The sequence below is a fragment of the Coturnix japonica genome, chromosome 8, assembly GCF_001577835.2.
Source record: "Coturnix japonica isolate 7356 chromosome 8, Coturnix japonica 2.1, whole genome shotgun sequence".
NCBI classification, from domain to species: Eukaryota; Metazoa; Chordata; class Aves; order Galliformes; family Phasianidae; genus Coturnix; species Coturnix japonica.
The window spans coordinates 14,332,282-14,347,673 of NC_029523.1; the positions used below are offsets into that span (position 1 = coordinate 14,332,282).

Consider the following 15,392-nt stretch of genomic DNA (forward strand, 5'->3'; position numbering starts at 1 on the left):
TGACATGTTGTGTTCAGTTTTTCATTACAAATGCTCAGCTGTAGCTGGATGTAACATTCTGATCTTTATAATATCATAAAGAGCAAAATGAAGATCAGAATGTTCTCCTCCCTGGCTAATGGCCCCAGACATTGACGGCTGTAGAACCGAGGCGTGATGTTGCCAGGTGCTGCGGATGGAAGGAGCATCAGCTGCCAGCAACACAACTGTTGCTGTCTGAACGGAGTGATTCATTACTTGCTTAATTGAATGATTTAGATTTCAGTTTGTGTGCATTACTAATTTAAGTCCAATTTACTCCAATTTGCTGTGACAAAAACGGGGTCAATTTAACAGAAGGACACTATTAAAAACACGCTGTGCTTTTTTTTTTCTTCCGGTGGTGTCACGGTCAAGCTGCAGCCCACATTTCTGCCCGTAAACATGCAGGAACTTACTACAAACACTGTATCACTAATGACTCATTCGCTCTAAGTTCATGTACAGCGTTCCCTTTATTTAATCTACTTTGCCCCACGCAAAGAGCAAACAACGCACCTCAGGTTTGTACTGCCATGAATGGTCCGTACTACTTGAATGTAGCTTCATTCCCTGACCCTGGGATGAAGTTTTAGCAACTGCCCCACCCGCTCTGCACGTGGATGAACCGTACTGAGCTCGGGCAGATCTTGGATCAGATCTTGGGCAGATCTGTGCCTGCGTGAGCCAGGAGCAGATTTCCGTATTAATGGAAATCCGCAGAGGTTTTTGTTCACAGCTCAGCCTTACAACGACAACCCGTCCCGCTTACCTGCGCGGCGTGCGGTTATCATGGCAACGGGACGGAGCGGGATTGACGTTTAGAACAGTCAATAAACGCGCTGCTTTTCGATCCCTCCCCCACGGGGAGATGTCGCTATTGGTTGAGCTGCGGAGGGGCAGGGAACTCCGCGTCCCAGCGTGCGGTGCGCGGGGGGCTGCGGGCAGCGGGCGGGGGCTGCGCTGGGTCTGTGCAGCGGGGGATGTGCGGGCGGTTCGGTGCCGTCCGGTTCGGTGCGGAGCTGCGCTGCTCTGTGCGCTGCACAGCGATAACTCACTTTGCCCCGGCATCATCCCACATCAGTGCGCGCCCCGTCCCTCCGCCTGCCCTTTGCAACTGCATTTCCGTAGCCGGAAGGGTCTGTTGCATCGCGTTGTGTTTTGCTCTTTTTTTTGTCTAATTAAAGATGTGGCACAGCAAATTGTAGGACGGGAGGCTCGGCCTTCCCTTCCGCCGCGGCGGCCCGGACCAAAGCCGTGCAGGGCGGTGCCGCGCAGTGCCTGCAGGATCCTGGCGGTGGGAGCCGGGAGCTGCCGAGCCGCTGCGCCCCGCAGGGCGCCCAGCGCGGTGCCCGCAGCGGGAGCACAGCTCAGGTATCTGCGTCAAAGCCGCCGCTCTGCGCTGCCAGCCGGGGGCCGAGCACGGGGAGCCCAGCGCTTCTCTCCCGGTTGGGTGCGGGGGGCTGCGCAGAGGAGGCCCCGTGGCGCTCAGCCGGCTGCGGGGAGTGGGGAGAGGGCGAGGCGCGGTGCGGTGCTGCAAGGAGGGGACGGGCTGTGTGCGGCGATATCCCCGTGGGATCGGAGCCCGCGTTGTCTCAGTGTGCAGGCGGGATGCAAAACGTGCCTTGTGTTTGTCTTGAGAGTCTTCTGCAGCTGATACCGTGAGGTCAAGAAGTGCTTGTTTTGTTATCAGGTGCATGCACTGACAGCAGCTCGGCGGTGGCAAAGCATATTGGTATGGAAGGGAATCAGGGTTGTGCGGGGCTCGCCTGGCCCCATCCCTGCTGGCTGAGTCTGACTGCCGGTTCCAAACTTGTTGTCGCTTGACAGCTGAGCTCCTCGCGATGCTTACCATTATGTTCGGTCTTATTGCCAGGTTCATGATCACCAGTGGTTTGCGTTCAGGCTTTTATGGCTGTAGCAATCGATGTAGTGGTGCTAAGTGGCAGTTAGTTGCTCAGGTAATGTATCTGAATTGCACTTGGCACAGCTTGGGCTCCGCTTCAAGTGAAGAATGATGCTATTACTGACGTCTGAGAAAAGAACTGTTTGTCTTGAAAACTGCATTTCTTTTGGGTACTGGACAGCTGATGGGTAGCTGTGGGGAACACCAGCTCCAGAAGGAGATACGTGCCCAGAGCACTGCAGAGAGGCTTTGGTGCTCTTCTAGACAGGAGGAAGTGAGTCACAGTGTCCTGTGTATGTGGTGCTGGTGTTGGGAAACGAGAGGGGAAGAGGTTTTCCATCAATGACTGCATCATTCCGAAGGGACAGAAATTCCATTTGTATTTGAATGTTAAGTTACCTGTATGGGTTCTGCCTCTAGGGTGTGTGCAGCATTACAAGTTAGCTCTTAAGCTCAGTGTAACATGTGGGTACCTTCACGGAAGACAAACAGCTCTGGTGCCCACGCTGTCAGCACAGGCTGATCTAATGCTTCTGTACTGATGCTCGCATGTTTTCCAACCACCACAGACTTTTGTCGTTTCAGCAATGGAGGCTCCTGAAGTGGCTGTAAGCAGCTGCAGTGTTCCAGAGGATGAAGGGCTCTGCAGCTACAGACAACACCTGCTGCTGCCACAGGAGCTGCTGGTGGAAGACCAGCTCAGAAGGAAGCTGAAGTTCTTCTTCATGAACCCGTGTGAAAAATTCTGGGCCCGGGGCAGAAAACCTTGGAAACTTGGGATTCAGCTGCTCAAAATAGCAATGGTTACCGTTCAGGTGAGTACTGTGTAAGCAGGGAACTCAATCCAATGAATACAAATGAGGGGTGCAGGTGACAAAGGCTTTTTCCTTGGCCTAGTGTGTAGAGTGAAGGAGGATGGACTGCAGAACTGTCTTGGTCTCACAGGTGTAGTGTAGATCTCAGGATCCTGGGTGATGTACTTTTCTCTTAAACTACTGATTGAAAAAATAGATTTCCTGACAGTGGAGATGAAAGGAACCATTTTTAAGGATATTTTTTTTCCATTTTTTCTCCTCTAGTTGTTATCTGCCCCGTTTTACAATTAGAAATAAAATTTTATGGTGGAAGTTTCTAAATAAGATCTGGACTTTTCAGAGAAACTCTGTCAATAGGCAATTAAATCTTTGTGCTTTTGATTTGTTAGCGCATTCCTGTGTGTCTTCAACAGCCAGCCTGCCCACAGACTGCTTTAATGTCTTTGTAACCACTGAATTATCCTTATCAAAAACTAAATATCCAGTTTGCCTCATGGCCATAAAGCGGATCCGTAGACTGCTGGTTCAGACTTACCTCTGATGAGTTTCTTCACAATACTGCCAGACACCAGCTGTGGAACAATAGGCACTAAAGAGAACTGAGAGCTCCTGCAAACAATAGAGCGCATTCTTCTGGGAGCCTTTCCCAGCCTGGATAGCAGTTCGCAGGGTTTTGTGCTGACTTGATGAGCTGTTGCAGTATGTGACGGCTCTGAAGTTATCCTGTTACAAGCACCGTTTTTATCTGTTACTGTCAAGGCACCTTTTGCTCAAACCTGAGATGTTATTTATTTATTTATTTATCTGCATTGTCCTCAATTTGCCTTTTCTGCACTGGAGTCAGGACTTCAAAGTGAGGTCTGGTCATGTCTTGTCCTGCCTATTTCTCTGAGAAACACTTAGATTTCCTAAGGTGAGTTATATTAGTGTCAGGCTGAAGTAAAGATCGTGTGTAACAGGATATGGGTAGATTGAATTTGAGATAGTATCCTTTTCTTTGTGAAAATGCAAGTCCTTAGCCAAGAAGCTGGTCATTGTGTTAGAGGAACATTTTTAAAGCCCATTGAATTCCTTAAAGCTTTCTTTTGACCAGCTCTGACATGGAATAGCCTGCGTGTAAGTGCTGTGTTTACCAGCATGATGACAGTAACTAGCTGTTTGTAAGACAGAATTTGTCTATTAATATGGAAGCCAAGTTTGTCTTTGAACAAGAAATATAAATGTCTTTTACAGCTGGTGCTTTTTGGATTGAGCAATCAAATGGTGGTTGCCTTCAAAGAAGAGAACACTATTGCATTCAAACATCTCTTCTTGAAAGGGTACATGGACAGAATGGATGATACCTATGCGGTATACACACAGACAGATGTCTACGACCAAATATTCTTTGCCATCAATCAGGTAAGGATTGCTACTGAGATACATACATGCTCTTTACCTGGGTGCACTTTTTTCCTCTTTCTTCCTGGATTGTATCTGAGATCTAATGCATACACCTGTTGCTTAATACTAAAATACTGACTTGCTTCTGTACTTGGTAGAGGGAAAGGCTTGTGTCCTGTCTATTGTTTGAGGCACTTGCTCAAACACAGTTGCACCTTAGTGCATGCAGGTGAACTTTCATGGGTCAGTCCCCAACCAGAGTTAGTTTACTCCTGCCCTTCAGTTTTTGTTGTTGTTGTTGTTGTTGTTGTGGGAGGCATATTTCCTCAGTGGCATTAAAGTAATAGAGAATTAAAAGGATTAGGAGTGGAAGACTAAGAAAAACCCTAAATTACTCAGATCTCACTGCTTTTCCTATACCATAAGTCATTAAGAATAAAAGGTGTTGCTATATTATTTGGTAAATTAGTTGAGTAGTGTTAATACTTTAGGTAAAGCCATTTCTGGAATGAACTGGTTGAGAAATCTGCTGTTTTTTCAGGAAAAGAAGCAGACTGCCTGTCATTACCAGAGCACTGGATTTGTGCAGGCATCCCTGGAGCTAATCAATAGATTTTGTCTCATTGAGCTCCTTGGATTTTAGCCAGAGTGTTTTTTAGTTTGTTTCCTAAGAGATCAGTAGTTTTGGTGCCATCTAACTTCGTTAATCTCTTTGTTCTGAACTTTAGTACTTACAGTTGCCCAACATTTCTGTTGGAAACCATGCTTATGAGAAGAAAGGAGCAGAAGAGACAGCTCTGGCTGTATGTCAACAATTCTACAAGCGAGGAACCATCTGTCCTGGCAATGACACCTTTGATATAGACCCAGAGATTGTGACTGGTGATGAATCTTATCTACTGTGTTCTTTCTTTGGGTGGAGGGACCCTACACTTAAAGATACATTCTTAGTGAGCATCCAGTATTGTATCGTTGTATCAAATGATCTGTACTGAACTTAGTACTAGCCAAAACTGGTAAGAAAACTACTGTGTAACTAACCTCACTTCCAGGGAAACAGCCCTTTTCTGCACAAAAAGCGATGCTGTTAGCACAATGATCATCTAATACAAGGCTAATTTCAGGGGCCTTCCCAGTGAATTCATGCTAAATAACTTGGCTGGTGTTCAGAAAGTCAACGTATTTGTAACCAAGACTCCAAACTGACTCACCACTTAAGCGTGCTATCTTTACTGCTCTAGTCAACTGCACTTCACAGCTTTGGGAGTGGGAAGGGCAGATTACAGTTAAAGAGCGTGATAACCCTTGAGATATTATTGTGAGTACTTATCCATTGCAGACTGCTTGTACATTGAGCCAATGATGTCTTTAGACAACAGAACAGTGGGAAAGCACAATTTGAATTTCACTCTGGATTTCCACAGGTAAGGAGGAATAAGTACCTCCTGCACTGGTGTTTTTGTGCATTTTCTTTGCAAAAAAACTAACTTGAGACCCTGTTCCAGGCTAGTGGCAGTGCAACTCATGTTCAATCTGAAGGCAATCAACCTCCAGACCGTTCGTCACCACGAGCTCCCTGACTGTTACGATTTCACCCTGACGGTACATGGATGTCTGCCCTGTGTCTTTCAGTTCAAAAATGAGAAACCATTTGTGCTTATGAACTATATGCAGTCAGTGCAGGTGTTTTCTGAGGACTGCTGGGTGTCATTCAGTGTCCTTAGTGGAGTCTGGATTACTCTGCCTTGAATTAGTACCCTGTAAACTACTCTCAGGTGTTACTGTAGGTTAAGCTTTGGGCGCATCTGATACAGTCCTCGTGTGCTTGTTCAGGTTACAGCTTTTGTAATCTAATCCTGTTGAAGTATGGAAAGAACATGAACTTCTTCTCTTTAGAGAGATGTTTCTAGGAATGTGTTGTGGGTTTTTTTTATTTTTCAGACCACAGGGATGTGGGGCTGTACTTAAAAGAATTCCACCTGTATTTCAGTGTTTTCTTAAACAAGTAATACCAGATTTGTTTTTCATTTTGTCAACACTAGATTTGAATAATCAGCAATTACTTTAATCTTAAACAACTTTCTTCACTTCTGCCTGAAGAGAATTATTCTGAATTATTGTGCAAACTTAGCAGTACAATATACTAAATATTTAATGTTTTAACAGTCACTTTTAATTAATTCTTTGTTACTACAGATAGTGTTTGATAATAAAGCCCACAGTGGAAGAATCAAAATCAGTCTAGACAACGAAATAGAGATCAGGGAATGTAAAGACTGGCATGTTTCTGGATCAAGTAAGTGACATAACTTCAAAATTTCATGTTAAACTAGCATAATATTTGTCAACCTTTTTTTTATTTAAAGAGGAGGCACTATTGACATACACTGTCTAATAGGTACACTCTAAATCCTGGTTGTTGGTTTGTTTTTTCCTGAAGAATTGTTCTTAAACAACTGTGAAATCTTGTACCATTGATACTGTTGTGCCAAAATGTTTTCATCATTCTGGTTTTGGCTATTGAGCTTAAGCTGCTCACTTGTTATGGCAGGCCATGAAGCATTGCTCTAGCACCAGGCAACGGAAGGACATGCGATAGTGGTGGAAAGTTGAAACTGATTCACTCTTATTTCAGGCCTTAACAGCAGGCAGATAAGGAAGCACTGTTGCTAAGGGCTGCTAGAGTGAAATAGCTGGAAATACTCCTGATTGCTGCTTAAAAATAGTTTAGTGTGTATCTGTGTCTAACTGAGATGAGAAGCATGGTTGAGTATCTATTTTAAATAGTTGATAGTAGGAGCACCCTTTGTTGGGAGCTACAATCTCCATTCAAAACTTTGCCAGAGGTCTTTGTAGATTAAAGAATCTCTTTGAATGCCGGGAGCTGTGCAGGACTTTAAATTCCACTTGCTTTTCATAGTTTTTATTTTTATTTTTTCCTGGTGGAGATGGTCTATTTTTCTATTTTGTTGCTTTCTCTTTTGCTATACCTGCGTTAGGAAATTCCCATGTGAACAGCTGATATTTAGTAAAGGAGAGTTATTTTTTTAAGGTCCTAGCTGGAATGAATACTGTGAATTTAATGAAGTGCGTCACAGAGGGTGAAACATACTGTTTAAGCAAACGCATAGTCTGCTAAACTGTCAATCAGCTGTCTTTGTTAGATGCCATGTTATAAATGTACACCAGATGGCATGCTACCTCTAACCGATTACTTGTGCAGTAGGATAAGGTTTTGATAGCTGGCCTCTGTAATAATCCAGATTTGACACTGGTGTAGATTGCCTCAGTTACAGTTTTCAGTATCATCTCCTGAAGTGTCCTATATTATTTTTTGAAAGCCAAAGAAAAATACGAAGGCAGTGATGTCAAATGCTGCTGTTCTGAACTATGCTGCAGAACCATCTTGTTTGGCACTAGTACACGTATTAGAGATTTCTAAACAAGAAGAAGGTGAGCTTTTTCTGGATAGTTGGTATCTTTGTGATGTTGACTAGAATATCAGCATCCCATTTTGGAGACTTGCTGCCCATTCTTTCAACCTTAGCATTAGATTTCTTCAATTTTTTTCCCCTCAAATGTAGTAACTCTTTCAGCATTAAAAATCAAATCCTTATACTAACCCTATCTAGATTCTGCTGTATGTTAAGGACAAAAAGAAGAAAGATGTATAGCAGAAGTTTTGCTGCAAAAATTGTCCTTAATTGATCAAGAATGTTACTTTTAGTAACAAAAGAGATGGAGAACTCATGTCTAGTTCAGTGTTGGTCATAGATATCTGAGCAGTAGTGCAAACTGAGGTCAGAAGAGCCATCTGATAGTCAAATTCTGTTCTGGAAGAGAAAATCTGTATTGTAAAATTATTGAGATTTTTTTTTATACCAATGTCGTGGCTCAGAGGGCCGTTCCAGTGCTTGCAAAATAGACAAGTCCTACCTCCCATTCTGCAGCATTGCAAGAAACGTTCACACTCTGATATATGACATTTTTGATGTGGTGTCAACCTCTCTAAACTAACTGGAGTGGTGTTGGTAGTTCAGATATACTCATGTGTCTCTTGAAAATGTCAGGTATGCTTTTGTGGGAAAAATGCAAGGATTTGTCTTAATTCATATAAATATAGCAAACATAAAAAATTGATTCATACTTCAATACTCAAGATGAAATGTATATGGTTATACATATAAAACATGTATGTTTTTGTTCCTGCAGTACAGAAGAATACACATTACATGATGATCTTTGATGCTTTTATCATACTGATCTGTCTGAGTTCATTGGTCCTTTGCACACGATCAGTAATCAAAGGAATTCGGCTCCAAAGAGTGAGTATAACTCTTCCTTTGGAAAGTCTTTATGTTTTTCATTAGTCTAATGAACCTTTCCCTCTCTTCCTTTCCCCCAGGAATTTGTAAGTTTTTTCCTATATTATTACAAGAAAGAAGTATCTTACAATGATCAGATGGAATTTGTCAATGGCTGGTATATCCTAATTATGGTTAGTGATGTCCTAACTATCGTTGGATCAACTCTCAAAATGGAGATACAGGCCAAGGTAAGATACTTAGTCTGCTAGTTGGAAGCAATGCTGACTGTTTCTGTCTCACCTAGGTTTAAATCTCTGAGGTCTCTAGGCTGGCTGTCCTTGATTCCAACTGGCACACAATTTTGGAACTCTGTCTTTGTGTTTGGAATTATAACTCAGGTTTATTGTTTCCAAATATGACTACATATTGGAGTTCTAATACTCTTTGCTCCTTTCAGGTGTCTCAAGGGAATAAAATAATTTCATCTCTGAACATTTAAGACTATTCACTTCCTCTCTGCCCCATTTAGGGCCAGATAGGTTTGCTTTCTTATTTATTTTCTTTAATTTAGCATTTAAGTTTCTATACCAGGTTTAAAAAGTGTTTAACTGGCATAGAGATTTTCTTTTAAGCATCACTTTGCTGCTTTCTTAGTTTCTGGATTCCAGCATGTACAGAACACTCAGCTACAGCCTGGTTTTAAGCCTTCAATTTCTAAAATAAACTTACAACAGAAAATAAACAAATAAATATGAAATGTTGGGCAACAAAAGTTGCAATATGATACACTGAAGCACTGTAGTATTCAGATCATGTTTTGTTTTTTTTTTACTGAATCTATATCAGACTTTGAAGCTTAGCATTGCAACACAACAGACTTTGGACGGTAGTGATGAAAGGACAGAGCTGAAATCAATCTGGTGACTGTTTGATTATCACACATTGCTCTATCTTACTTTAGGAGCTATAAACTTAAAAGTAGAGAGGAGCTGAGATGAGAGAGAGGTCCGTGCTCACTTGGAAGAGGTCCATTCTCTCACAGAAAGTAGTGAACACATTTTATTCAAGACACCTGACCAGTTGTGGGCATTTTGGAGAAGAGATGTAGTTCATGGGACAGGGTATAGGGTAACTTGGATGAAAATGGACCAGTATGTATAGACAGAAGAAAAACATATACATGAAGCTCTGGTTAAAAGCTAATTATTCTTCTCCTTGACAACTTCCTACACCTCACAGGTCTTTGTTACACAGCCAAATCCTCCTTAGTGTTTATCTGAACTCTGCTGACACCTTACAATATTAAAATAAATAAATAATAAAAATAAAAATAAAAGCTTTATCTACGTACTGGAAGAGCTGTTTTTGCTCTGTAGTTCTAAAATCAGGTTTATACTGTATGTTGTGGTGTGGTAGAGAAAGTCCAAAGCTAGTTTGGGGAATCTGCTGATGCAGTTGCAGCAGATTGCAGCAGCAGTGTCTGCAGTTCTGGGAACAGCATGAGGTGTTTTCAGGGCCACACAGCAGGACCTGTTGAGTTGTGTATTGAAGAAGGGGGGTCTCTGCAGCTGCAGTCCAGCTGTGCTGCTGGCCTATCAAATAACACTTAGCTCATGGTGAGAATCTGGTTCAACAGTAATTTTTAAAGGCATGTGGAATGAGTAGCACTTTGAAAATTCCCTTATTCTTTGGTGGCACTTCTCTCTACAACGTATTTCCCCAAACTAATTTCTAATGGGAGAGATTTCCAAGGAAAACAAAGTTGCTCATTAGATCTTTGCAGTAACAAGAGTTGCAATTTAAAACCCATCATTTGTTATAATACTTGATTTTTTCTATTTTTATTTTCTTTCCTTTAGAGTCTGACAAGTTATGATGTCTGTAGCATACTGCTAGGAACATCCACTATGCTGGTGTGGCTTGGAGTCATTCGCTACCTAGGTTTCTTTCAGAAGTATAATGTAAGGATCTCCTGAGATCTTCATGCTGTTGGTATTTATTCTGTTTGCTGCTATAAGACAACAAGAAGAAATGCCTGGCTGAATTCTTACTGTTTGCATTGCTTTCTGCAGCTTCTCATTCTGACACTGAGAGCAGCATTACCCAACGTCATGAGGTTCTGCTGTTGCGCTGCTATGATCTATCTAGGCTATTGTTTCTGTGGATGGATTGTACTAGGGCCATACCATGTGAAGGTAATATACTCAAGATTAAAAATACAAAGTGAATAGTGTAATAGATTCTAAATAAATGAGAGTTTACTACTGTTGTCTTCTAAGTTTCCATGTCAAGGCTTCCCTTAATACAATAATCACTCATCTTTAACATGATGCTAATGTTTGAGTAGCCTGACTGTCACAACACGGTCAGACTTCCCTCTCATTGTGAAAGCTCTGAGTCAGGAGTGGAAGCTGCTGTGACTTCCAGTCATATGCTGGGAGTCCTGAGTGGTATTTTGAGAAACAATTTTGATCTCCCAGAACACTATTATCAGACTAAAACTTTGGGGATCTTATCCTTTTTTAAAGTGAAATTGGCTTATCAAATAGCAAGAGTTTACAAAAGAGTGGATTGATTGCTTTTGTATATAGGAGGGGACAAACTTTGCTCATTCCATAAGTACTTTCTGGTTAGTACTGCATGTTGTCATGCAGTGTGCATGTCTGGGTGTACAATGTGTTCAGAGGATCCAGTCAACAGCCATATATCTCCTTCAGGTTATGTACAATCTAGGGCCCCAAATAAAGTGGCAACAGATGTCCTTGTCTTTTTCAGTTCCGTTCTCTGAATGTGGTTTCTGAATGCCTCTTTTCATTGATAAATGGAGATGACATGTTTGCCACTTTTGCAAAAATGCAGCAGAAAAGTTACTTGGTTTGGTTATTCAGTAGAATCTACCTCTACTCCTTCATCAGTCTGTTCATCTACATGGTGCTAAGTCTCTTCATTGCCCTCATTACAGATACGTATGAAACTATCAAGGTAAGCGTGAACTCTTAACATTTGTTTGGGATAAAAAAGACAAGATTGGTGCTATCCAGACTTTCATCTCCCTTGATATTTTGGCTTGTGGTGCAAGCCAGTTTTATGAATGAATGTAAAAGCTATTTTTGAGGGCATTGAGTGATTGCAAGAGATTTTTAATTCTTTCCTACTTTGGTTTTCTTATAAACCTGTCTGATTTCCTCTCCTAATGGATGCTTATTATCAACTAAAAAGTAGGAATTTCATATACAGTCCTCTGAATCTTCTAATTTCATGCTTGAATAATACCTGAAAAGTGTTCTGGGGAGACAAGTCTTACTTTATGTTCTTAATGTATTGCTTTAGGCTGTTCTGTGCTTTAGCCTTGTTCAAGATTTAACTAAATATCAATTTTTAGCACTACCAACAAGATGGCTTTCCAGAGACAGAACTTCAGAGATTTATATCACAGTGCAAAGATTTACCAAACTCTGGAAGGTACAGGTTAGAAGAGGAAGGTTCTGTATCTCTCTTCTGTTGTTGTAATGGTAAGTACCCACGTTAAAATTATACAGTAACGTATACACAAATTCAACACACCACAAAATATCCCTGGTGTAATGTGTATGAAGCATACCTGATTTGGGGGGACAAGGGAAAAATAAAACACTGAAGTAATAAAGTAATAAAAACTGTTTGTAATGTTCTGTAATGAAATGCTTGAGTTAAAAGCCTGACACTGTTGCCACTGCTAAAACATGCCACCCACTGCCTCACTGTGCTCACATTCGCTGTTTGGTCCCCATAAACATTCAGCAAGCATCAATGAATGTCAATGGAAGCCATATTTTCCAAACTGAGGAATTCATGGACACACCTTTGCTTCATTCAGGCTTCCATGTTGGTTGCCATTCTGTCAGACTGCTCCTCTGCTGCCATCTGTCACACAAAAACAAAACGTAACAGCATATTGGTGTGAAGGTTCAACCATTACTGCCATCCTACCAACATCCGACTGACAGTGTGGGCCAACATAAAAAAAACAGGAAGCATTACTTTTGGAGCAGGCCTTGTAAATAAACACAGTAACTTGGAAACCCTGTATTTGTTATGTGCAAATATTAATCCTTTCTGCACCAACAGTCGAGACTTGCTGAACTCATTCTGCATCCTCTTACCCAGTTTTCAATTATTCTTTATCCAGGGGGTTCCAAATGTAGATGCTAACAAGCCAGAAACTTTTTGAAAAGATCATCTTTCAAAGGTTTTAAAATAGCACACAGTTTAAAGTAATATTGTCACAGTGCTTAGAGAAGGACTGCCTAACTTCCACCATGGAGAGCGTAATGCTTCAGTTATTTAACACTTTGTTTCTTCAGGACTACCAGTTGCAGGATATGAGGTTTATGTTTAACCCGGCTGGCTGCAGCTCTGCACTTTGCTTGCAGAAGGGCCCCTCGGTGTGGGAGCCTTAAACACTTGCAGCTTCCTAAAAAGATCCAAGACCTTTGTGTCTCCTTGCTATGGGCTTTTCTGGGTATGATGTGTTGTTAATTGTCACATATCTATGAAGGAGAGGAGATGGGGGCATGTTTTGGAGCCAGGACAGAGCAGACCCTGCAGCAACACCACCTAGAGCTGAGAGCCCTTGTTCCGACTGATTGCCTTACTTGGGATGAAAGTGCGGGATGAAGTGGAGCAGGCCTTGCTCCTGAGTAAAGGGTGCTGATGTTAATATTTCCTTTTCTGTGCACACTTCTCAGTGTAGCCAGACAAGAAACTCAACACAAAAAAAGCACAAAAAGCATTTGAGAGTGAAAACCTGGTTGCTCTCAAGCAACTTGGTCTGGACTGGGCAGCCCGCAAAGCCCTGGATGCAAATGGAGCTGCAGGCATTGAAGTACCTGGTTTTGTAGTCTTATTTCCTAACTGATTAATTATTCTATTTTGGTGGCAAATGTGATCCACGTGTGCTTTTCACGCTATGCACATTAGTGCTCGAAACTGACTGTATCTGGAAGTAGCATGATTCTGTCCCTAGGAGCTAGACCAGGGGCCAACTTTGCAGTTGCCTAGAATTAGTGTACATTGCTCCTCAGCTCAGTTCTGTGTCTGTCTGGTCTTACTTTGAAACAAATGATCTGTGGGAAGAAACGAGTATCTCAAGTGGTAAAGATGATATGGCTTCTGTTCCTCTGATGGTCCACGTGGCCCTGCAATACACATGGGGCTCCTCCTACGTCTTTCACATATTCAAAATGTTTTACAGTGATTCATGGTAGTTTCTTACCAGGCAGATACATAATTAGATAGTTCAGATGCATTTTAAAGCTTCTTGTGCAATTGAATTTTGATGTGTGCACCTGACATTTTCCCCCCTTTCTTGCACAGGTCCTAGTGAACATATCTGATGGTCTGTGGGAGCATACCATGGAGGCTCTGAAGCAGCACACATTGCAGGAAGTAGATATTATAGAGCTGGTGGAAAATCTTACACCCTAAGTCTAAATGCTTTTCTCCAAAACCAGTGTAAACCTGTGGCAAAAGCTTGTGATACACTTACAGCCTTTCTGGTCAGGCGCTCTCACTTCTAGCTCAGGTTTGTTTGTTTTTTAGCTTTGTTCTATTTGTTTCCTCAGTTAAAATTTGCTAGACTGCAAAGGGCATTAACAAGCTGTCTGTGTTCAGACTGGACTAGACTACATGAGCAGATTAGGAAGTCAGTAACTTTCAACATGAAGAAATAGTGTCATATAACAGTGACTTTGAGCATCAAGCTAGTCCTCAGTACTGCAGGCATTCTCTCTCATGCAATGAGTGAATTAAAGCAGTCTGGTTCCCTCAGCAGTTTTTTTTTTGTTTGTTTGTTTTTTAATCTGTAATAATTGTGAAAATAAATTAAAACTATGAAATTTGGTAGGACTTGTTTCTGGAGACAGTACAGTGGATTGATGCACAAGCCATTCAGATATGGCTCTGAGCATCAACTAAATATTTGTATGATGAGAAGCACCATGTGAGGAACATAGCAGTCTCCTTTCAGAGAAGCGAGAACATGAAAGGCTGGAAATGAAGTTGGAGAGGTGACGTGAGTGGAGAGATGTGGATGGCCCACATCCAGCCCCAGCCAGAGCCCCTTATAGCATTCTGCTGAGCAGTGTGCTGACCTTAATTTTTTTAAGGAGTAGTCAAGCAGGAGCACTTTCAAAGTATATATTTTTAAGTAGAGAACTTCCTTTAGTGTACCAGTCTGTAAACCTGGACTAAAGTAAAGACATAGACTCTGAGAGTCACATCGCACCACAGGTTAGAAACTGATGTTTCCTACCAAGCTGTGTGACCTGGTACTGTCTGTGGCTGTCTAGATCTTACTAAAGTTCAGTTTTGTCAACTTAGTTTGTATGGTTTGCTCATTGTGATACCATGCAATGGATGCCTTATTTCCTATGCTCCCTTCACTATAGGAGCAGAATAGAAAGACAAAGGAAAGCATATTTTAGATAACTTGCAATTTAAGCAACAATCCCATAAGTGTGTGTGAAATCATGTAATGAAATTCTGTATGCTGTGTACCAACACAGTGGACACTAAACACCTTTTGTCTGAATGTTCACTTACTGCAAATGCACTACAATAAACACCTGCAGTTGCGATAACTATTGTGTGTATGGGTGGTCATTTCAAGAGTAAATAATTTGCCAGGTTAATATACAAGATTAAAAAAACCCTGAACAATATGCACTATTGTACATTATGTAATTTCTGAAGCAATACATACAGTGTGCAAATGTGCACTGCTGGGAGCCAAACCCCTTCTTGGGGACCATGGTGAGGAGCTGGTCTCCCCTGGATCTTGGTAACAGCTGTGCAAAGTATCATGGAAAGCAGTGAGTGCAAAGCCTTACACTACACACATTTTCTTGTGCTATAAGTTCTCTGACAGCCACTTGAGGTTGTGGACTTCTGAAGCTTTTCCACTTGAGGTTGTGGACTTCTGAA

At 41.8% G+C, this 15,392-nt stretch overlaps 1 protein-coding gene across 2 annotated transcripts; it reads left to right on the plus strand.

The window, feature by feature from the left end:
- The first annotated feature begins 961 nt into the window (after positions 1 to 961).
- On the plus strand, positions 962 to 15,049 carry MCOLN3 (mucolipin 3). Of its 2 annotated transcripts, none has more exons than XM_015870424.2 (14): positions 962 to 1,392; positions 2,510 to 2,739; positions 3,973 to 4,140; positions 4,851 to 5,004; positions 5,462 to 5,546; positions 5,628 to 5,724; positions 6,319 to 6,418; positions 8,335 to 8,447; positions 8,528 to 8,677; positions 10,289 to 10,390; positions 10,502 to 10,624; positions 11,205 to 11,411; positions 11,812 to 11,941; positions 13,785 to 15,049. In XM_015870424.2, exons 2-14 carry the CDS (start codon positions 2,512 to 2,514, stop codon positions 13,802 to 13,804), a joined length of 1,677 nt encoding a protein of 558 aa, XP_015725910.1. In that variant the 5' UTR covers positions 962 to 1,392; positions 2,510 to 2,511; the 3' UTR covers positions 13,805 to 15,049. The 2 variants fall into 2 exon arrangements, with proteins under 2 accessions (XP_015725910.1, XP_015725911.1); XM_015870425.2 differs by lacking the exon at positions 962 to 1,392 and adding an exon at positions 1,544 to 2,198.
- The last annotated feature ends 343 nt before the right edge of the window (positions 15,050 to 15,392 follow it).